Below are 24,477 nucleotides of genomic sequence, written 5' to 3' on the forward strand. Positions count from 1 at the left end.
TTCACTCTGTTGGTATTGCGCAGCATAGAGAAATAGAGGGATTCTGTCTCCAGGGTATGTAATGGTTTTAAGAATAACATGGATGAGAAATTTAACAGAGAGTAATTCTCTAGTTCTGTGTTTACTGGGCTTCCTAACAACAGAAATACATTACGAAGCCTGTTTTATGTAACTCTTTGTGGATGCGTTTATGTGGCTTTTTCACTTGTTTGCAACTGTTTCTACTTTTAATTGACTGTCAAAAGCAGTGTATTGTAAACCTATGTACAAGTTGTAATGCTGTTATTGGCACAGATACACATTCTTCAAACTAGGGTGTCCCATTTAAGAAATACGCTTAGATTAACTGCATCTTACACTATAAGTTTTTGTCTGCAAAAATATATCTTGCAAAATCATCTTGAAGCTATGAAAACATTTGTATAAACAAGGCTTCCAGCACTGGCTAAGGTTTAAAAAAACCCCAAACAAACCCCAAACCAAACAAAAAAAAATCCCAAAATTGAAAAACCAACTAGAGCCATGGCATGATTTTGAGCCTTGGTGCACTACTGATCATACTGTTAATTCTGAGCCTGGCAGAAGTCATCCATTCTGGGGGACATGGAGGTGAAGCAAACATCTCCAACTGGAGTGAGGCCTTGCTGTGACATTTTGCCACAGAACCAAAAAATGAGTCCTGATGTGTTTCAGTTATTAGTATTTTCCCTGTCCATACTTTCCTCTGTGCAGAGGCAGGAATACTTACCAAGAGGATACCACAATCTGGAGGTTCGTGTCTAAGCTCTGTGGAAATGGAAGCTTGGGCCAGCATCTTCACTGGGAGGAAAGCAGGATTTAAGTTGTGTAATAATGTTAACCCTTCTTGTTTAAACTGCCATATCCTCCTTACTTGACATCATGTTCTTATTAAAGTACTTTTGATTCCTTATTTAATACCACGTCAGATTCAAGGTTGTGTTTGTTTATATATCGATGGGAATAGTTATGAGGCCAGTTTGACTTTAGTGATAATGACCTCTTGTAGTAGCGGCTTTCTGCTGTAACTGCCCCCAGTGATTTTTAGAAAAGGCTCTTGGCAAGGTCAGCTGCCATCAGAGGGAGCTGCAAAGCCCACTTGTTTCCTCTGCCTTCTCACCATGTGACTGTCAACGCGGAAGTTACGGACACTGCACACAATCAATATGATCTAGGCAGATGCCACTTTATTGCCCAAATAGCTCAGTTTATATAAGCATTTTAGTTCCTGCTCAAGCATAAGCCATCTGTTGATTGGTTAGCATGTGCTGTCCACGCACCTAAAACAATAATTTGATAGGATAAGGCCTTCTGATCACGCAAATGGTTCCCTCCGCCTGTATCTTGTCTTGTGTCCTGTTTTCAGTCACGTAGGCCAAATTTAGTTCAGCTTTTTGTGCTTATTTCGTCAAACTTTGTAGCAACAGTTAGCCTTGTTCTACTTTTCTTGTTCGCTTCATCAAACTTGTAGCAACAGTTAATCTTCGCTACCTCCTTGAGGCCTGCTGCCTGCAGAGGCCTCTGGCTCACAGAATAATCAGTTCCATTGTGCCTGGATTGTTCACTATATGCCCATTGTTTTCCAAATACCCCACATGTGACAATGGGACCAGCTGACCAGAGGGGATGCTGCTCACTGTATGCTTTTGGAAAGTACTAGAACAAGTACTTGCGAGCACTCAAAAGGTGTAGAGGAAACAAATACACATTATCAGTTACAAAATGGACAAAAGTTGCCAAAGACTTTTTTTTTTGCATATGTTTCTTAGTTTAAAGCATATGTCACAGGCCTGATGGACCAGCCTGGCTGAAAATGTACATGCTGATTAACGTAACTTTGGAGTAATTCTTAAATATAGGTAGCAACTGCAGTTGATTGAAAGTGTATCAAAAGAAGAAAGACTTATTCAGGCAGTATAGTCAACATTTTGTAAGATAAGTTTCAGTAGCAGAGTGCGCTAAGATGTTTATCGTGCTTAAGATCAATTTATATGTATAAACTGGTGCAGAATCTTAAAGATAACTGTGGATGTGATAGCAGGCAATTCTCTCAGCTTCAGCTGTTCTCGGATGTTAAAATCTGTTGCATGAAATTAGCACTGGATGCTAATCAGCATCCTGTTTCGTGACTTATCTAATAGTCCAAATGACTTCTAGCATCCCATGCAAGGGGAATGGAACGTTTTGTCTACCATTTTGGGGGAAATGGTTGTGAAAACAAATGTCATTCTTAAAGCTGAAAGAGTCTGGAGTTTTCTGGTTGGTTGGTTTTTAATGAAGAGTTGGATAATGATTATCTAGTTTGACCTTCTCTATAACACAGAATTCAATCAGATTAAATGTGAGTTTGAAGGAATTATTTAGTTAAAATGTATTTTACTGAGCTGTTCCTGTTCAGGATAATATTTTCAGCCTCACTGGGCAGCTAACAGTTACTACAAATGTAACTTAGATCAACAAAAACTGGTGTACTTATCAGAAATTAAATTTACCCAAGACATTAGGTTTGTTATTATATGGTGTTGCATAAAAAAATGGTTGCAAGTGTTCAAGACTTTTTTCCCCCAGCTCATTTAAAATTGCAGTTTATATTTGTGAGTATTCAGAAAAAGGAGCGGTCTAGATTAAGTAAAATTCACTTGAAAAGAATTATGTGTACAGTGTTTTTAATGGGTTTGGTTTTCCATGTAGCGGAAGCGATTGTGGAACGCAGAATGCACACCCTTCCCAGATGAGACACCCCTACAGCTGAAAAAATCGAATGTCAGGACATCAGTAGCTGCTGCTTCGATTTCGGATGCGTGGCTTAGGTGTGGGGATGGTTTTCAGAGCACTTCAGTGCTGGAGGTAAAATGCTGGCTTACTTAACGGTGTAAGAAAGAGATGCAAACTGACAGTTAAACCAATTTCCATGCTTGACTGATTTATAAGATGTTGCCCTTTTTTGTGTTGTTTCCCAATTAACAGCATATTGTTGTAACTGTTACAGTAGACAAAAATGGAAAGCAAGGTTACATAAGGACATTGTCTTAACTTGTTAGTGTAATTTTCTGAGCATAATTTAATATGTTTTAGGTAGTACTTATCACTTGGAAAATTTCAGTAATACACTAAGGGATACAAAAGTAATTTGACATTTGGGGTAGAGTATTCCATTTCCTAAAAAATATGGAACAAAAAGACTAGTTTGCATCTGAAGATTTTTTGCTAGATCTAAAGAGTATGTTTGCAATAATGAATTCACTGTAGAAAATCCTGCTTTTTGATTACCCTGCAAATATGGGTCTTGATGCAGATGCTCTTTTGTATGATACATGGAATTGTGCTTGATTTTCTTTGTGTGTGTTGGTCTTGCTGGTCATGAACAGAGATGTTCAGCCTGCTCTGAGTGAGAAGTGATTTGTACTGAAAATAATTTTCAGCCAAATTGCTCTTCTGTTTCTTCTTCTGGTACTGAGCAGTCACACTGTCGCATAGTTTGTGGGATTTAATAAAATCAGAGACGGGGCCACTGAGTGCCTCTTTCTGTAACCTTTGAATAGGGCACATGCTTTATCAAGCATGCTTTTCCTGCCCACTTTTGACATTTTAATGCTGAAAACACTGGCTCTTGTTCTTTGCAAGGTTGGATGTGATTCCTTTCATAGTCACAGTAAGTTTTTATTTTCCAAAATAATGAAAAGTCACCTTTTATGTTACTGTTCTCATGCTTTATTACCTCACTCGCTATATCACAGTCTAGTAGAAGATAGAGAAACTGATTTGAAATTGCGCTACTAAGTTGTGGTGGGTGCATAGAAGTTTTGACTGTATTTCTACATGTTAAAATTGCCTTTAATGTCTTGGTGATTAAATCTCTCTGCCTCTTTTTAATATAGTCCCTGAGAGCTACTGATAAGAAGTCTAGGATTAAGAAGCATCTTGGACCACTGTTAACATCTACTGAAAGTGCAGCAGGTATAACTATTTCATGTTAGTGTTGTCAGAAGATTGTCACTTTGCTTTGCCCTTTATCAAGGTAGAAGTTGGCTCAAAATACTGGTTGCTTTCTTCTTCTGTTGCTGTAATCAGAAGCTAATCTTGATAAGAGACACAGTCGTGATGTTATTGTGATTGGGCTCCTCTATTCATCTAGAGTGCCAGAAATATATTCTGCAAAGCTGGAGGCACTTCAGCTATTGCTCTTGAACAAATGAAAGAAGCATCACTAGTGCTGTATATATTGCGTGTACTAGCAGGGACAGTATATTGAAATTCTTCACATTTTTAAGAGGAGGGAATGAAAAACAACCCTTAGCTGTCTAGATAAAGGGTGAAATTGTTCTCTCTTCTGCTAGGGACAGACAAGCAGGCATGAGAGAAAACATGTAAGTATGAGCAATAGATACAAAACCAGACCTTTGTCAACCTCCTGCTTTCAGAGTCTTCTATATGCATCTGAGTCTGTTTAATATTGTGATTAAAAAAAGAACTCTAGGCATAATAAAGAGGAGGAGGAGGAGGACTTACTGACTCCTGCCAGTTCTTTCCCTTTTTGAGTCCAGAGGAAGGGAAGGAAAGAGGGGGTTGTGGCTTGTTCAGTCTTTGTATTTCTACTTGCTCCAGCAGCTGGGCTGCTTCTGTTAGAGCTAAGTAGGTGACGTGCTACACACCTTTTGTCTACCTTTCGGGTTTCGAAATCATGCTTCTCTAGATTTCTAAAAAGAACCTCTGTGTGTTGCAGGAGGAGGGAGATGTGGTTGTGTTTCTCTCCTCTGGGCCCTCCTGCCTAATTCCAAATCCCTAGTAATTGTCTAACTTCCCATTTACCTAAAAAGCTTTAGTAGTGGTAGAAAGTGGAAAGTTCTGCCTTCCTATGATTGCTAATTCTTTATGTTCTTTGCTAAGCATTTTCTCCTTGCTTTTATTGTTAAAAATGATGAAGAAATTTATTTTGAATTTAATGTCTCACTTCAAAAACACAACAGCTATTCTTTGTTAGTCCTGAAAAGTTTAAAATTTTTTAATCTCAGGACAAAACTGGAGAGTAATTTCTACTGATGGAATACTTTTATTCATTTGTTATTCATTGTATAAAGTCAGAGAAATCCCAAACCCAGAATTCTAAGGACAGTCTTTATTTAAACCACTTATGATTTTAAAAGGTCACATGTGGAAGCATTAGGACTGTGTGTAGAGGACTATATGTCAGACAGTCATTACTTGTCCTCATTCTGCTGAAGGACAGAATGATAGCCTTGTGTAAAATGAAGTGTTAGCATTCATTGTGGAGAACCAAAATGAAAATAATGTATACATGTATAAGAAATACATGTGAGTTAATGCTCCAGTATTAATCTCTGATACCTCACAACAGAATTGATAATTTTTTTCCAGTTCAAAAATATTATAGTTTAATTTTTAAGAATTTTAAATTTAACAAAATTACATTTCTGTAACAATCTAACACTTTACAATTCTTTTCATTAGAATTTGCTGCTGCTGAAAGCTCTAAGGAAGCTGAGGGCATAATATGGACCTCTAGTGGCAGTGATTTTTCAGATGATGAAAATAAGACATTGATTCCAAGGTTACACAGCAAAAGTCAAGCTTCCGAAACAGAGGAATCACCTAGCAGACATGATTTATTGTTAGACGACAGTAGTAGTGAAGGTAAGTTCAAATGCAAGCAGATTTGTCAAGAAACCTTCTGTCAGCTTCGAGTGCTTTAATGAAAATTCTTTGAGGTCATTCTGACAAAACGACATGATTTAATCCTGTTTCAGTTAAATCAGCTGGTGGTTTTTTTCATCAATTTCATCCAAGTATGGAATAAGCTCTTAGTATAAATCAATGTACAAAAATTTTAAACCTTGGAGTAAAGGAGCATAGTTAGGCAGGTAAAGCATGTCAGTTCATTTCAGTATATTATAATTTATTTGTACCATTTCCTTCTCTGTGCTGTGGTACCGGTACTGGGGTTGTGAACAGCTTTCTCTGCCCGCTGTGTTCTGCTGGTGATACTGCTGTCTGCATCTACTGTCTAGACGTGGCAGACTTTGCAGCTGCAGATAGCATCATGTTCTGTAGCATGAGTTTTCATTTCAGTACACAGTATTCCTTGTTTCCCCTGTTAGCGGTATTGTGCAAACAACCCTGAGTTTTGTTTTTAGGATTTGCTTTTTAATTCATGGAGCAGGGGATGGCAGAGGGGAGAGAAACTGATTAAAAAGTACGGCTGAAGACAAAAAAATCTTTACTTGTGTGCTCTATTATATAAGCATTAATTAGGATAATGTATAATTTGCATTAGAACTTGTTAGAAAGTATTTTCAATGTGAAAAATAAATCAGGTTAGGTTTGTAATACATCAGCTAGATCTGAAGCATTACAGCTAGACTTAACATCCTAGATGTCTGGCAAAGTGTTCAAACACCACTGTGAGTTGAGCAAATGGATTGACTGATTTACTTTTTGTTTTGTGTGTGACTCTAGTTAAACATGCTCCCTAGGTTTAAATAAAAAATTCAAAATCTTCCTCCTTTCATCCTATTTTTGTCATTGATTTAACAGTGTCATTATCTGATCGTCATCTTTTGTAACTCCTAGTAATTTTCCTTCCTTCTTTTTGAAATGGAAGGACTGTCTATTTTCTAGACTGCAGTCTAATGCTTACTAGGAATCTTTCTAACCTGCCATTAATTCATTCTATTGCACTTGTCTCCTGCAAGTATATCCTGCAGGGTCTAATCTTTAATTATCTTTTTTTTTTTTTAAGAGACAATACACAGACTTGTTTTTACTCTTGTAAGATAGCAAAACTTGGTTTCTCTGTGTAAATGAAGAAACCCTGATGCATTATGTATCTGCCTGAAGGTACTTGAGGAAATCCAATCATTTCCTGTTTTTCTTCTAAACTCCCAAATACACTGAAAGCAGTTATTGAAAGAAGCAGGGAGGGAAAGAACTGTAATGTCCATGCTTTTTATGTAACCATCATATACACTAATTACAGTATTTTACACATGTATCTGTGTGAGTGCATATATAGGTACAGTTGTAAGTATGGTGACAATACCTGAAAAAGTATTTTTGAAAGTGACATGTCCTTTCATGTGAAGTTCACCTTTAGAGACAGAGTGTTAGTACTTGAGTGTGACAAGACAAAACTGATTGTCTTGTATTTTATTAAGGAATTTACACTGCTGTCACAAGTTGCATGCAGCTTGCAACGCAGCTTCAAGAGAAACCTTTTTGTGCTACCTGGTCACCAATGTCTGTGTTTAAAATTTCTGATGAAGCTTTCTCAGTTAGAAACAGGAATGCATTCATGTGTGTGAAAAAGCAGGCAACACCGGAGCTGTGTGTTTATTTGTCTGGGTGACTTAAAAGCTTGGAAGTTCCACGAAGAAACTAGTGATTTAGACGATAGTAGCACTGCCAATTCCAGAAGGTACTGTCACAGTTCCATGGATCTGTACAGATGCCTGGAGTGTTCTGTGGGTGCCTCCTTTCTCTGCTGCCTCTCCCTTATACATGATTCTTTTGGTGTTAGAAATGCGACATTTACAAAAGCAAAAAATGAAACCCCAAAAAGCTTTCATCCCTCCTCCAAACATGCTCATTTGTACAAATACAATGAGATTCTTCCTCTCAATACCTTGGGGCATTTGGACCTGAAAAGTGGTGAGGCTGCTACGGCAGCTCAGGCTTCCACTGGCTTCAGGAGATCCTCGGAGGTATAAGTAGACTTCTGGCGTTGCATTAAATACCACCTGGTCATGAGGATGGTGGAAGAACAGTTCTGCACCTTTATCTGCATGTCTTTGTTGATTGCCCTTTTGTTGTGGTTTTTTTGACCAAAAAAAAAAAAAAATAATTCTTGTGCCTGTTTCTATTAATTTATCCTAAACAAGCCTTTATCTCATGTGCTTAGAGGTTTGATTTGCAAACCTGTGTATTTAGCTATGGTCTTTTAGGACATGACCATTTCAAGTAGCTTTTTTCATTTCTCTGTGAGGGTTACCACTAATAGCAGATGTTAACTTACACCAAATTTTCAGCTGTTCCAGGTCGCTGTCTGAGGTATTTGTTTAGAACAGTTTTTTCTGAACAAGCGCACTTGAAAATCCAACATAACTGGGCAAAAAAACCCCTAATTAAACCCTAGGAAAACTATCAATAACTGAACTAAAAAAACCCCTACCTTCCTAAGCAGTTAAATATACTGCCTCTTTGCATTTGAATTTTTTTTTAAATGTAATTTTTATACCTTTCTTTGCAGAAGATTGTCTGCTAGTAGGATTAACTTTTATGAGAGACAGGGTTACAAAATAGTTAAACATAAAGATCAGTTGAACATACATAAAAAAAAGTTGCTTTTTTTTTTTTCTCCCAAGTTCAGGATAACTGTAGTAGTACTCTGACTTCATGCTTATGAATAATATATGGTGATTAAGAAAAACTCTTTACAATATTTTATTTTAGATGAATCGGAGCTTATTGATTGGGAGAAGGGTAGTGATTCCACCGATAGGTGTGATGAATCAGAAAAAGATGACAGCTCACTGGAAATATCAGACTCGGACTCTTGCACAAATCTTAATTCTCTGCCTGTCAAAGAGGAGAATGATGAACTTTGTAAGGTAAGACACTGTTTCAAGTTTAAGGAAAAAAAAAAAGCTTCTACTATAATTATGGAGTGTATTCATATTTGATTTCATTTAATTTGGAGGAATGTGAGGCTTTTGCTTACCTTATCTCTCCAGAAGAAATTCTGTACACAAGAATTTCAGGGCATTTTCTCTGATTACCAAACCTCAAAACCAAGCAGTGCCCCACACGTAGAGCTTGGTAGCGTGGTCACTGAATCACGGGGTGACTGAGGCAGGAAGGCACCTCTGGAGGTGGCCTAGTCAAACCCCTCTGCTCAAAGCAGGGTCAGCTGGAGCTGGTTGCTCAGGACTGTGTCTGGTTGGGGTTTGAGTATCTCCGAGGTTGGAAACTCTACAACCTCTCTGTGCAACCTGTGCCAGTGCTTGGTCATCCTAGCATAAAGAAGCTTGTTCTTATGTTTAAATGGAATTTCTTGTATTTCAACGCGTGTGCAGAAAGGGACCAAGTGGGTAGGCTTCTCGCCAGAGCTGTGAGGATCTGGAGTCTCTACAGCCCAGGGCTGCCTGTAGCCAGTTGATGTCCGAGTGTCCTGTAATGTGGTGGGTGAGACAGGTACCTGTTTCTCTTAAGAACTTTGAGATCTTGAGTATATAAAATCCAGGTATTGTGAACAGAGTGTGTTCTCAGAGCGACGATGAGGTAAGGGACTAACTACAGGACTCCCATTTCAGTGATGAGGATTGCAGGGCTCAGCAAAGGTACAGCAGTAAATACTGAATCTTATCAGCTAAGATTTGGTGGTTGGGTTTGGTGTTTTGTTTTGGTTTGGTTTTTTTACTGTAGCAAATATAACTTTATTTATAAAGAAGGCATGCTGTATCAACTATAGAAAAAATAGCAGAAATCTTTATTTAGTGTCTTACAGTGAAATGACTTGTATCGAAAGACTTCAGACTTGACACTATCCTAGGCGAAGTTAACATTTAACCTCTGGTGCTGGAGGCTGGCTGCATCCACAAGCACCTCACCAGCGAGCCCCCGCACCTGCGGCGCTCCCCAGGATGCGAAGGAGAGGCGGCCAGCCGGGCTGCCCAGCCAGCCGGGGCTGGCACGGGCGGGCGGAGTGAGGGACTGGGTTTGCCCGGCCTGGAGGAGGCCGAGGCGGGCTCTGACCCTTCTGAGAGGAGCCCAGCGAGGAGGCAAGGGGCAGAGCAGGGGAAACTCGGCTGGTCGAGGGGAGGCTCCGGGGAGCCTTGCTCGAGCAGCCCTGGCGCAGCGAGGCTGCCCTGCCGCCGCCGCCGCCGCCGCCGGGGCGCAGAGTCCGCTGAGGACACACGCTCCCTCCCGCCTGCGGGCCGCCCCGCCCCGAGCCCGCTCCTTCGGGCGGCGCCGGCCTGCCGCGGCGGCGGCCAGGCGCTCCCGGCGAGGCTCCGGCAGAGGGCGCCGCAGGCCCGGGCTGCGCGGCCCCGGCCCCGGCCGCCGATCCGGCCGCGGGCGCGCCCCTCCGGCGGCTGCTGTGCCGGCGGCGGGGAGAGCTCCGGGGCCGGCCCTGGCACGCAGGCTGAAGCCGTGCCACCGCCTGCCGACGAGGGAGGGAAGCGGGCCGCACTTCGGCCGGCGGTAGAGAGGGGGACGGGGAAGGCTGTCACGGAAGCGGATTAAAGCCTTACTAAACCCGTTTAATTTGTGTATGGATTCTTTACCAAACTCGCCGGGAGAGAGTATGGGTGGGGTGCGACAGTGAGTTCCGCTGCCGGAGGTAGAGCTGTTCCCGGTCTCCCCGTGGATCAGTCCCGCGGCAGGGTCCTGCTGCCTTTGCGGGGACGCTGTCGCGCTGCGGCCGGAGGGTCCATAAAGCGGGTCTGGACGTAGCGCATGGCAGCGTGCCGGCTGCTGTGGCGACACGTGGGAGCCGGCTTTCGGGTCGCTCGCATGGGTGTCGGTGGCAGTTTAGCGCCTGTACTTCGGAGTTCGGCAAGGGTTAGTCAAGTGTTTTTCAGGTTCGTGAAGAATTGATTTAAAATAGCTCGAGTCCTGGGCAGCAGTGTCAGAAGAGGCTGCACGGTCCACATAAACCTGGGAAAGCAGAACTGGGATTTAAGCAAGCAGTAAAAGTGGTTCTGTTTTTATTATACCAGTGTGACCTAGCCCAATGTAGAAGGAGAGTTGGATAAATGTTGTGAGACGTGTTCGTATCAGTAAGTGGTGCTCACAAGAGGGCTTTTTCGGATGCAACCATACTGTAATAAAAAGTTTTTAACCCTAAGCAGAATAGTTACGCTACTACAAAGGATGTGGGTACACTGGGAATCTGAGGATGCCTCTGCAGATTTCCCCTTCCCCCTCCCAGTTGGAGTGCCATGCTGTGGGAATTTTCATGGGTGGTCAGCCTCACCAGTAAACTTTCTTCCGGGAATTTGGTGTATGCAGGAGGGTGAATCCGCAGCGATCGCTGTGCCTGTTGCAGTCTTTGTTTTGCTTTACTTGGGATATGCTGTTTTCCTAGAAAAATTGCAGGCAAGCTGTTTGAGAGGTTTCCAAGAGAGAAGAGAAAAGCAGTGTTCACTATAGGAGGTCATTTGCTGTATGAGTATTCTTTAAAAAGGCCTGTTAATTTTGTGGCCTACTTCATGGAAGAGGAAGGAAAAAAAGCCAAATGTTGATATATCATCATTTTTTGCGGTGTTTACTAAATCTCTGGAACCTAATGGAGTGTGTGGATAATCAAAAGACCATGAAATTTATTTTACCCCACTTCAAAATATGCCAAATACCAAGAGGTTCTGGAGGTTTAGGATTGCTGCCAAAATATCTTTATGGTAGTATTTACCCATGGTAGGAGCGTAGTAGGTTTCTAATGGGAAATCTCAAAAGATGAATAACTTAATGGCTTCCCCCCCCCCCCCCCCCCCTTATTTAACAACAGATGTAATTTGAAAATTACTTTTATTCAGTGATAATTAACTATGTAGAAAGACTTCATGTATTGTTTTGGTATGAAGATAAAACTCTTGCTAATCTGTAGAGCTACAGTCGGGATTCAGTTTATGTTCAAAGTCCCTGTGCTGTGTCTTTCCTATCAGCTAGCCACCTCTGACGTGTAAAGCTGCTTGGTAGAGAATAATGAGGAAGGCAAGTTGAAGCTGGTCTTGTGGTGAGCAGCTGCTAGCTAATTTTTGGTTTTGGTTCAGTTCAGAATTTTTGAAGAAAACATGTGCAAGATATGACGTGGTCATGCTTTACTTTCCTTTGTATATTTTTAGGGGATGGGAGAGTTATTTTTTAATTGTTAACTTTCCTTTGACCTGTAACTGGTTGAATTTTTGCTTAAGGTGATGCAAGACAAAGATCTGGCAAGGCCTGATCCCAGGTGGTTTTATTCTGAGAGTTCCTCTGCTTTCAGTTGCCTGTGGTGGATGCCTAGTTGACCTTTTTCTTGGAGACTATGGTGCTAAAATAAAGATTAACCATTAATGTCAATTTTGCAGTGTATGTGTTTTCTAGATAGAGCACCATGTAATCACCTCAAAATTGATCTAACATATTTTTATGCATTGGTAATGACTACTTTTTGTCTGACTTGTGGAGAGACCTTGTCTCATGAGCTGAAGTTCCATTGTTCATCTCTGAATTATTTTCAACTTCTAAATATTTTAATGCTAGGGATTAAATGAAATCTAGTGCTCTTGTAGGTGAATTCATGTCTTCTGCTACATTATCTCCAAAACTGGGAACTTTCTCCGGCCATGTGCACTGAGTGGCATCATCTTCCGTACTAAGATCCCTCCTTAAAATACTTTCTGTAACTTAATCCCTTAAAGTAGGCCAGTTTTTTTATGGACTACATAATTTTGGTATCTCAGAGAATATGGTCTTTTATTTTTGTCTTGTGTGTTAAATCTATGTACCAGTTTCTGTTGAGTAGCCAGATTTGCTTGCTTTATAGGCAAGGCAAGTGAGACTTATCACAGAATGGTGTGAGGATAATTTTTTGCCCTTTATATTGCTAATGTGTAGGAATTAGATAGTCATCTGTACTTGCTATGCAGCATTAATAAAGCTTAACTTGTTATAGCAGACCCTCTTTATTGCAGAGCATGCTAATAAGCTTGTCTGCTGATCTTAACTTCTAATTTGGCTGAAAATTCATCAAAAAGCCACCTGGTTAACAGCTTGTTTCCTTTAAATACATATAGAATGGTAATATCCCCAAAGTATTTTGCTGTATGATGATAGGCAACTGAAAAAGACAATTGCCATATTTTATATGTTTCAAAACTCTGTTAAATGGATCACCACCATGTTCTCAGCTCTCTGTTGTGCTGCAGTCTGTGTGCCCTGTCAGTGAGCGATCTGATGTGATGTTGTTGCATCTAGTGCAAAAATCATTGTAATGTTGTGCAAAAGGTTAATTTGGGGGTTTTCTCTGAGTGAAGAACACATTATTTGAGAAGTCTTTCCTGCACATGGATGTATGTGTATGTCTTTTACCTGAGGCCTTCTCATCTATCAAAATAAGGTTCACTCAGTGGCTTAGTTCATGGATTTATTACTGTCTTGTCTTTGCTTTTAAAAAAAACCCCAACTGAGTCCTTCTGTGGTACTACATTGAGGGGGATTCAACATACCGAATGAAGTTCTGAAGAGATCACTTAAAAGATGAGTAGTCCAAGTTTTTGCTGTTATTTCTGGGTCTGCTTTTATGTTCTTGCTCTCTTGATCCATTATAATGGTAATTATAACTATCATTGGTTTGGTAATTAGAACTGAATCTAGAACTATTGTTGTGTAACAGAATTTAAAATAGGTTATCTCAAGGTAGGGAATCATTATTATGGCAAATGGAATTTGTGTCATCCTGTCAGACTGATGACTTAACACTGATAAAGGGTGATGATACGACAATGTTATTGCAAGCACTTGTCGGTCCATTACCAAAGGAAGCTTATTAGAATATGTACAAGAATACCCACAAGCTTACTCTTATTTCTAAATGTGTACTTCATGCAATAGTTCAGGTTGGAAGGGACTTCAAAATGTCTCCAGTTCAACCTGCAGAAAGCAGGCTGAGGTGCAAGGTCAGACAAGGTTGCTTAGGGCTTTATCCAGTTGGATCTTGGAAAACTCTAAGGATGGAGACAGCATAACTAGTCTGGGCAACATCCTTCTTCCTTCCCTGCCTCTCTCTTCTCTGTCTCCCCAAAACCTGGAACCTTACTTTTCTGGGTAGAACCGGTCTCTTCTAGCAGGGCGCTTCAGGTGGGCTTTTTAGGCAAGACCTATTAATCAAAAGACTGCAAGTCAATAGTGGTACAGAAGCAGATGACTTTTGCGTTCATGTCAGCAAGGTGGAATGATTTATACCTGAACTACTAGACAAAACTGAACTTGTGCACAAGCTGCTTTCTGCTGCATCCTATCTGCGGGGATGTCTCTGCATCTTCTGATCCAGAAATGAAGAGTCGAAGCTTTTTTACTTAATCACAGACAATAGTTCCCCTCTCAACTTTCTGTTTCCATGATTTGCTCAGATTATCAGAATAGGAAACAGCACATTTCTGGGTGAACTGTGGCTGTCTGTATTAAAACTAGCTTCTCTTAAGTCTCCAGTTAAACAATGACCCTGTAAATTTTAAATCGGGATCGAAGATACTAGTTCAGCTAATACCTAACTGGTTCAGATGTTCCTTGCTTTGATGGTTTAAAGTATCTTGGGAAGACTTTTCTTTATAATTCTGAGAGATAGGAGTTGAAATCTCAGTGTAGCTGAATTGGCTCATTATCCTCCTGAAGAATGACGTAGTCAGTCATATGAGTGTCTTGACACTCATTAAGTGTCTTTTCAGTGGTGTAAAAATGTTGAAAGTCCATGGTGGCTATTTTGAAGGAAATTTCTTTGATCCCAGTAGTCATACTTCCAGGTGCTTGCATGTACGTGTGTGTGCTCTTGTAGGTGATCCAGAGTGTCACTGAGGTAGCTGTACTTCTTTGTGCCTAGTTTATGAAATTTGCTGGATGTCTTATTAGCTAAGTATAACAGACTCCTGCGTACCACTTTCTGGGTGTACAAAATCTGATGGATCGCAGGAGCTACCACAGTGACATAAACAGACATTAGACCTTGCTGCCTTGTGCTGTCATTACCAGACTGTATTTTTATATGGTTTGAAGCACCGGGCTGTTTGTGCATGCTAATCCAGCCCCTCTGCTTTGTTTAATTTAAGGCTTCAGCTGAGCTCCATGTTCTTTCTTGCACAGCTCTGGAGAACAACAACTTTAAGTGCAGCTGACAGCGTTGCTATCTCGGCATCTGCATATCGAATGCCCCCTCTTTGCTGTCTTCCCTCCTTCTCCCCATGTTTGCCTGCTGTTTTTAACAAGATTCAAGTGGCCTGTGTTAGTTTTCTTGTGGCTGTGTGCCGCAGGAGGCATCTGCATTTCCTCAGGCCTGGCACCTCTTGGCGGCATGGGTCTCTTCACAGCACTGCCGAGAGTCTTCAGGAGTACTAGGGAGAAGAAAAGTGATATATGTTTTCCCTGTCAGGGCCCTGACCTCCATCTTGAGAGGTGAAGCAAAGAAAAAGGGTCTTGTCTGTCTCCTGTTGGTAGCCTGCCTGGTGCTACAGCAGAAGAGGCCCCAGGAAAGAGCAGAGCATGCATGTCTGGGAGTGCAGTGCTCTCCTCTGAAAGGAGAGAAAGGATAAAGTCAGAAGAGTTAACAACATTAATAGGAAGTTGAAGGCTTTTGTCTTTCTTGTTTCCCTGCCTCTGCTGAGGTGCTCTGTTGTTTGCCATTATGGATAATTTGCTAATAGTTTTGTACTCTGCAAAGAGCCGTGAGAACAGTGAGAAAGCTGCTGGGTGTTGATTTGTCTAACTTTGTCTTCCAAACTGTCTTGGGACTCCCCAAGCCAAATTGGAGGAGAGATTGGTTTGAATTTGGTTTAAATCCTTTTTGAAGGAAATGATGGAGAAGTTTTAGTGGAATACATAGGACCACTCTTAATCATTTCTTGTTCTGATAAATGTGCTTTCTAAATACTGTGTTCTGGAAGGAGTTCTGAACAGAGTTAGATTGGCTAATGACTTGAATTCTCTAAAAGCCTTTGGTTCAATCTTTCTTGTGGGTTGTCACTTTGTTTTAGAAATAATTTTATGATCTTTTAGTGGCTGGTTCTGTCACCCATCATGCCAGTTTGTTGCATCAGGTGAAGGACCGAACATATCAGGGAAAGTAAAATGCTTTTTTACTACCAGGCATGTTTGTTGCATCCAGTGGTGAAGAAAACATTTCTTGTCCTTTTAAGGTACCTACTGCAGTTGCAGCTTGCATCTTTTCACAAGTGAACCTTACTAGTCTAGGGGTTTGTGGCAGCAATACAAGACAGAAATACACATGGCTTTCTGGAAAAAAATACACGTGTGTAATATTGCTTATAGAATGGCTATTAAGTGAAAGTAAGTTATTTGCATGTCCAAGGTCATCCAATTCCTGGTAGAACAAGTAAAGCATGAGGTGTACCAGAATCATCCAACTACCCATGTATTTAGGCTTCATCTTAAGAGTTCATTGTTACTTTTCACAAAACAGAACTGTTCCTTTGGTGGTAAGGTGTAGTGTATACCGGCTCTTTGTAGAATCTACTGAATTGTGAAGATCTGGAAATAAGTTTAGAATACCTTAGAAAACACAGGGAGACCAAAGTTTAGAAACTATTCTATACTAACCTCGAGGTTATTAAAAAACCCCAAGGTATTCTAGTGTGCTTCTCCCTCTCTTTAATGGATGAAGCTCTTGTATATCTGTGCTTGTTTTTGTCTCATGTGGAAGAAGGCAGCTGTGTGGTTTGGTGTTGTTTTTTTTTTTTTTAATTTTGTGGGTTTTTTTTAAAGTCATGCCACTGTATCTTTTGCTTTGAAAGAATGCAGTTTGGTGGTATGGTATGGGAAGCAGGACATTAGTTCCTGGCTTCCATCAGAATGTGGAAGTGTGTTGGACAGATAAGAGAGGAGTAAATGGGAGTAGAACAAATGGAATAAAACTGAGAATGTTTATAATAAAACTTAAGAAATTTGGAGGTGGAAACTTTTGTTAGGCAGGAGTTTGGCTTTCCTGGGGACAATGAGATGGGACTGGGGTGGGGTGAAATCCCAATGTCTCTCATATCCAGTTTGGCAGGGTCTGTGTCATGTTCTGTTGGTCTTGCTTTGTGATAAACAGTTTCTATACAAATGTCTGAATCATCTGTAGATGACAATTCAGATTTACAGTTCTTTGTTATCAGGACACTTACATTCCAGACTAATAACCCTGGTGACTCATTAACCCTTTCTGTGGAGGTGGTCTGTATCGATGGGCTAGAACTCTGTAACTGTAACATGATAAAGAGGATTTTGCCTGCTCTGCAGGAATCTGTTAACACACTCTCATGTATATGCCAGCTGCATACAACCCTGCTCCCATGCTTTTTTTTTTTTTTTCTCCTTAGCATATTGCTCTTTGCCTTCAGACCAGGGCAGCAGCCTTGACTACTTGATGGTTTTGTCTTTGTCTGTCCTTGCTCTCTCTGGAAATATGCTCATAAATTGTTACTTCATATGATACCTCTCCCACTACTCACAGCTTCAGCCCGGCTTTGCTATTCCTACTTCCTGGACACATGAAGAAGCTCTTGCACCTGGCTATTGATTCACTGCTCAGTCCCAGCACAGTGGCATACTTTTTGACTCAGTCCCAGTCATTCTCCTCCCACTCTGTCTCCTATTGCCAGCATGGTCGCTATTTCACTCGGTTGTCCTTATTCACCCTCATCTGGTCATTGCTCGGTCTCAGTTTACCAGTTCTCTCTTGCCTAATAAATTTAGTTCTGTGCCACCAAATAACTCTTACCTGGTTGCAACTCTTCAGAAATGGTGGCTGCGGCAGCTCCTCACATTAGGTGTCTCACCAACGCAGTGCTGTTGTGGCAGCGTCCAGCGTTCTGCACACAACTCTTTCTCTATGTGTATTTTTCTTGTTGTTACACCAGTAGAGGAAAGCCTGGTTCTCCCTTTGTAGGAATCCCAGTGGGGCTGCTGGGAAATTTGATGCTTCTGAGAGGAAATGACTTGTTAGTATTTTGTGGACACCTTGATACCTTCCTGTGCATGGGAAAAGGACCATTGAAGCTAAGCGAGAAAAGCAGACTGGAACTGTCTGCTTGCGAAGGCAAACACGATGGGCAGAGAAGCTTCATCCTGATACAAAGTAGTCATGGATGAGAAGGGTTGAGGTTTTTATTGGTGTTTAAATACCCTGAAAAGCTGCTAAAAACACTGCAACTTTAAAAATCCACTAAGTTTTCACATCAACTGTACTTGTGGGTAGTGGTTTTGATCCTCCCATTCACAAAAAAAAGGTGCAGTGGAACTAGAAAAGCTTCAGAACAAGTTGGTAAGAGTGATCAGATGTATGGGATGTTTTCTGCATGAGAAAAATTCTGTAGAATAGAAGCCTTCAACCTCAAAAAGAGATTGCTTTGGGGAGGACAGGAAAGAAACCCATGAATCGCAAATAGGAAGAAGTAAACGAAATGACTAGGTACTGTGCAGAGCTAGGAGACATCAAGTGAAACTAGCAGGTTGATTCAACATTAAAAAGGAGTTTATTCATCCCACCATATGAGCTGCAGAGCTCCTTGCCACAGGATGATATGGATGCTGAAAGGTTACATGGATTCAAAATGAATTGGACAAACTCATGGAAGACAAATCTGCTATGGATTAAATACAAAGATCTTGCCTGTAGTTGAAGCCACAAACTGAAATCAGGGAGACTGTTCTGTGGCAGCATTGCCACATGCTTGTCCTGTTTTAAACTCTTCCGTAAACATCTGACATTAATCATTGTTAGAGACAAAAGTAAGGGGCTAGAATTATTGTTGGTAGATTCCCCTACAGCTATTCCCATGTTTCTATGCTGTGGGCTTTTTCAGTGTGTATGAATTTTGTCCTCTTTCTGTTGCCACCCTCGGTGCTTTCTCTGCAGAGGAATTGAGAAGTCGCATACCAAAAGCTGATGTTGCACATGGCTCTCTACTTGGTGCAGTGCAGTGGATACCCTTTGTAGCTGTAGTTATCTACCACCTGCTGCTCTGTCTGGCTTCTGCAGGGTTTTTTTCATGTAGTCTAGTTTATGCTTACCTCATGTTTTTAATAAAGCTTTCTGAACAGACATAGGGATGGAGAGGAGCCTTTGAGACAGCATAGATTTTGTAGAGGGTGATGGCTGTAGCCAGACTTGCCTAGAGAAGCATTTACCTTCCCTGGAGTGAGTTGGTGACATGCTTCACAGACTAAGTTTCTTTAACTTGCTTGATTGGGTGAGGGAGAAATACAAAGGTATTGGGTTTTTTTAATTGAAATCTTTCATTTTTATGAGTAATTGGAAAAGCAATATGGTTTCCTTTTTTTAAACATACGCATTTGTTGAAGTACATTTAAGCATCATGACATTCAAAAAATAAATCAGTGTTGCTGAGTTTCATTGTTAATCTGGTTTGTTCCAGTAATAAAATGAGTTGTCTAGGATGTGAAGCACTTCAGGATCTTTTGGAATGGGAGAACAGTATAACTAGCAGTATAAAAAGAATAAATAGTATAAATCCACCATACTAAGCGCGGTAATTGCAGCTCCCTTTTGGAGCATGTATGTGAATGCATGAGTGTATAATGGTGTGGGCTGAAGTTGGAGATAGGTGCATAATGCTAAAGTAATAAATAATGTGTTATTCATAAACTGATGATACAGGATTATTATACTGAAGGTTCATCTAGCTCAGGTCCTAAATTATAATAGCATTGGGAGAAAAGTGTAAGACTACATTAAATGTTGTGCAGTGGAATGGGGAGGATCTCTATTGCTGTTTAGGTGCTTTCTGAGCCACAATTTGCATTGAGATTATTAAGTCTGAGAGAGATTTTGAGTATTATCCTTCAGGAAGCAGCTCGGTCGCTTTCTGAACCAATTTAAGTTCATGGTCTCCAGACATTTGGTGGGGGTAGATACCCCAGTCTAATAATGCATTATGTGTTTAAGACAGAATTAGAAAAAAGACCTTTTAGTTGTAGCAATTGTAGATAAAGCATCATATTTCCTTTCACTTTGATCTTTGCAGACATGTACAGAGAAAAGAATTAACAATATTACAGACAGTAATGTAACAGTTTTACAGAGGTGCTTGTAAAATCAGATTATATACCAGGAAACTTCATCAACAGTGAGTTTTGGCTAATGTGTTCCTCCTTTATGTGACTCAGCAGGATCATCCTTATAATATAAGACACTTGTGTGTTGGGAGGATATAGGAGTTTTTGTATGGTGTTTACTTGCTGGCTTAGAAAGGAAGGATTAAGGCAGCTCTTTGCACTAAGGAACTTTGTCATTAGCCTCAGCTTGTAGTTATTGGAGGAGGAGGTAAGGAGAGAAAGAGATGTATTGTTCTCTTACATAGTTTGTGGGGGAAGATTGAATTAAAAAATATCAGGTTATGCAGACTTTTCAAAGAGTACAAATTTAGGATGAGGAAATAAAATGGGACATAATTGCCATGCTCATATACCTAAAAAACAATGAGCTGGACAGCAGAAAAGATCATCAGTTTAAACAACAACAAAATCAATGTTTTTACAAGTCTGAAAAAAATACAGGAGGGTGATTATTTCCATCTACTTTTTAACCTTTAGGTGCACTTCAGTCTCATTTTCCACAGTTTTTTGCCATGCAAACAGTAGAGCTAGATCTGTTTCTTACAGTATTTTTGACTTGTGCCTTATATTACTTATAATTTAAAGATTCTGTGATTACTTTTCTGTAAGAACATTTCATTGTTAAAAGCTTAGCACTAATGGGCGGGGGGGAGAAGTAGTTAAGTGGGCATCAGAACAGGGCAGAGAATTCTTTTCTTACATGGCTTTACAATTTTAGATAAATAATTCCCATACATATTAATGGCTTCTTAAATCTCATGAGCTCAGAGCAGAAACTAGGTCTGGGAAAATAACTGTTTTGGTTTCTTCAGTGTTTAAAAAAACAAAAACCAAAACCAAAACAAAAAAAAGTGAATGCATCACTTTTGTTGATAATGAAGATGCTGAGTTGATTCATCGCTTTCATATATGAGTTTAAGTGAAAAATATTCCACTTACCTCCGCGGTTACCATAGTGGATGCTGAGTAAAAATATTTAAGTTAGTTAATATCATCATAGTTCATTGTGTTGGGAGCTATGTGGAAGAAATAATTGGGGAAGTGATGGAAAGGAAAATTAGAACATGATTTTATATAATACTGGAAGGCAACATAACTTCTATGCCACACTTACATGGTGCAAGTCATTTTATGAAGACAAATTTAGGAGGGGGCAGGAAGTTGTACTATATTATTATAAAGTACTTCACATAATTTTTTGTTTTATGTATAACTTCATAACTACCTTTAGTGTTCTCAGGTTGGCATTTCTGCACATTTAATGCAGCAGTTGCTTGTGGATCATGACTTTAAAAATTTGGTTGTGAAGAAGCAAAACTTTAAATTCTCTGCATGTGAATTGCATGGGGTTTTTTTAATGTTACTCAGCTGTTACTTAATTGCCATCAATTAATCTGTAAGCATTTTGGAAAGTGGTGGTGGAAGTTTTCTCTCTGCCTTGCATGCTCCAGACATTCTGAACAGTCAGAAGTAATAATGTAGACAATAATCATTTGGCTTTGACACAGTCATGATCCTTGTCATCATCACAGAGCTGAAAAAGTAAGACTACTGGTGATATAATGTGTGGTGGTTTATTTTCACATTTTGAGCAGGGAGGGTTGATTTAAGAGACCACTGAATGCTAATTTCTGTTGCTTTGTTACCGTGCATATTTTAAATGGAAGAACAGCAAATGGATTTAATTTTTATGAGATTTGCAGCCAGTAGATCGTAAAAATTCTCCATCTGCTTGTTAGCAGCACTCTGCTCCACTTTTAAAAAGAAGAAAGAAGATGGTAATGTAGATTGTGTTTTCCTGAACTGGAATGAATGAAATGTCCTGAAGGAGATCCCCAAGTGTTGGTGGTATTATAGGATTTAATTGCAAGAAAAGTATCTTTCAATGTACTTTTTCCTCCAGCACTATGGCTTTTTTAAAATGCACTTCATTGCTCAGGCTTTTTAGCTGGCACAAAGTCATTGAACAGAGGTTGCCACTTTTTGCATTTTTTGGTACAGGTCTTAGCATAACATTCCTTAACTTTTCTGATGCTTCTTTACGTGTTGTAGCAGTAATACACCACAATGACTGGATCGGAAACCTATGGCTGGTGACCCACCTGTGGCCCCTGCCAATTACTTTCTTTGCTGACATTAAAAATATTAAGAAGTTGTACAATATTACCAGACTTCTGCAGAGTTTGGTTTAAAAGTGTTTGGACAGGGTTTTTTTTGGAGTAAAATCCATTAAGCTAATAAGTCAAATGAAGCTCCCTTGTGAAGTTCTGGAGTTGCAAATCACTTTACTGTGGAGAAGTATATCAGGGAAGAAGTATTCGCTTGCTTTGTACTTTGCTTTATGCATCTCATATAGGCCACTGTCCCAGATAGGATGCCGAGTTCAACAGGTCTCTGGCCTGACTTGTTCTTGCTGCTCTTACTTTATTTCCTTGATCTCCACAATTTCTTAATTGCTGCTTTATTGTGCATTTAAGTCCTTGGCTTCCAGAGTCTGGTTAACATGTTATCTTATGTGGCATTATGCCAATGTTTATGGGATTAAAGCAAAAGGAAGTTCTGGTGTGATGTTTACATCTAAAATGCAGAATGAATCTGATAGGTTACTGCTCTTTAGCAAAACTGAAACTTCATACCTGGTGCTTCAATCTCTCTGGCGGGCGTTAGTCCCATTATGTTCAGTTTCTAAAAAGAGTAATGCTTTAATTTTTGCTAGATAAAACCAGACTAATTGCATGCGTAGAAATATAAACAAACAATGCTGGAGAAATTTAGAAAGGAATTCTTTTGTTTGATTTTATGACCTTAGTGTAGTGTTGTAAAGAGAATAAACTGTACTGTGGAAAATCAATACTTGCTAAAACTCTCAAAAATCACACAGAGGTCAAACTAAGGCAAACTAGTGCATAATGAAACGGAAGCATAAAACTAAAGTGAAGAAAGTGGTAGTTACAGATATAAAGGAATTAATAAAAAGAGAGTAAAATTAAGACTGAAGAAACAGACTTGAAACTTTATTTAAATAAGATGTGAGTACAAATCTGTTTTAACATTGTGAAACTCTGTAGAATGCAGAAGCCTGATGGCTTGTATGACATTGTTACTGTGGTTAAAATGTGGTCAGGACTACAAGTTTGTGTGTTTGTTTTTAGAAAATACGTCAACCTGCACTAGCTTTTGAAAAAGAAAACACATGCACACACTCCCCAACCCTAAGCTGGCATTGGTAAAAATAAAAACAAGTATCTAGAAATATGTTCCTATATGTAGCTGGCAATAAACATAATCTCTTTCACTGCAAACAGTACTAACTGATATTTGATAAATTGAAAGGTCTTGAGTTTTGTATGCATAGTCAGATAGGTGCAATTTGTCTGACTCTGTCTGCATTTATTGTAACCACAGATCACGTAAATCCGGTTGTGTTGCCCTATAGGTAGCTAGACATTTTTTCCTTTCACCTATTTTCTGTGCTTTTCATCTGGTAACAAGTCATTTCCAGACCAAAGTGCTATGACGACTGACAGATCAGGTGTTATAAAACAGCAATAGAATTAAAACGCTTCAACTTTGAATATTCCAGAAACTCAAATGCAACCCTAACCTGATTCTGACATTATCCTGGTTTTACTCGCCTAAGGATGTGATTGTATTTCTCATGTGCAATTGCACTTCCTGCTCCTCTGAAGTCATGTTTTTATGTTGCTTCTGTGCTTACGACTCTTGTTTTTGATCTGTCCTAGATTCTTTTCTCTGACCCTCTAAATGGATATTTTAACTATGTTTAAAAATGGGGGAGGAGAAAGTAGGCAAACCTGTTGGATTGTCAGGTTCTGCAACATTACTGACAGTAAGTGCTCTTTATTAGCAAATGACCCAACTCTCAGATGAATAACTTGACATGTTAACAGAGCTACGAGGTATTGCTTGTTTTAAAGGAAGGTGACCCATCTGGTATAATCTTCCTTCTTTTAAATTGACAAACGGTGTTGTATTTAAGAAAATAAAAGTATTCCTCTCACCTAGATTCCCCCTCCCCCCCCCCCCCCCAATCTGGCACCTATGTAACTAGCTGTAGTTCTGTGCTGTTGTGGCTGCTTTCATATGTGTGTAGTTGAAGATTGTTAGAGATGCATTCATGGCTCAGGATTCAAAACTGCTTTGAAAATGGGGCTTTACCATTAAAATTGTTGGTGGGTTGGTGGGGTTTTCTTTTGTATGTTAAAGAAAAACATAACATGCTGCAACTGAAAGTTTTAATTCAAACAGTATGTAGTAAAGTCAGGGAATGTGTTACTCTGGTTTTGGTTCTGGTGCAGCTAATTGCATCCAATCACTTGAGATTCCCTAAACCACAGATGGAAATATTCCAGAAGTTAACAAACTGAAATACTTCCTGTTCCAGAGTGATGAGGTGGTTTAGGAGAAGGGCAGTGCAGCACAGGCCTTGCTGGCTTTTGTGTTCGGCTACAAAATATGACAACTCGTTGCTTTATCTTTTAATTGTAAGATATCCCAACTCATGGGGTTTTTTTTGGTTTGTTTTTTTTTTTTAAAGCCCCATTCACAGTCTTAAAGGGTGTAAGAACAAATGATCTTCTTGAATACATACTTTAA

The 24,477-nt window shown here is 39.9% G+C and overlaps 1 protein-coding gene across 2 annotated transcripts in view; it reads left to right on the plus strand.

Annotated features, from left to right (window-relative positions):
• SPIDR (scaffold protein involved in DNA repair) overlaps window positions 1-24,477 on the plus strand; it is a 209,157-nt gene that overhangs the window by 5,629 nt on the left and 179,051 nt on the right. For both annotated transcript variants that reach the window (XM_049827826.1, XM_049827836.1), the window contains exons 2-5: window positions 2,710-2,865; window positions 3,897-3,975; window positions 5,488-5,670; window positions 8,485-8,642. In XM_049827826.1, coding sequence (XP_049683783.1) covers window positions 2,710-2,865; window positions 3,897-3,975; window positions 5,488-5,670; window positions 8,485-8,642 — 576 coding nt within the window. The remainder of the gene's footprint in view (window positions 1-2,709; window positions 2,866-3,896; window positions 3,976-5,487; window positions 5,671-8,484; window positions 8,643-24,477) is intronic.

This window comes from Accipiter gentilis, chromosome 2 (genome assembly GCF_929443795.1).
Source record: "Accipiter gentilis chromosome 2, bAccGen1.1, whole genome shotgun sequence".
In the NCBI taxonomy this organism is placed as follows: Eukaryota; Metazoa; Chordata; class Aves; order Accipitriformes; family Accipitridae; genus Astur; species Astur gentilis.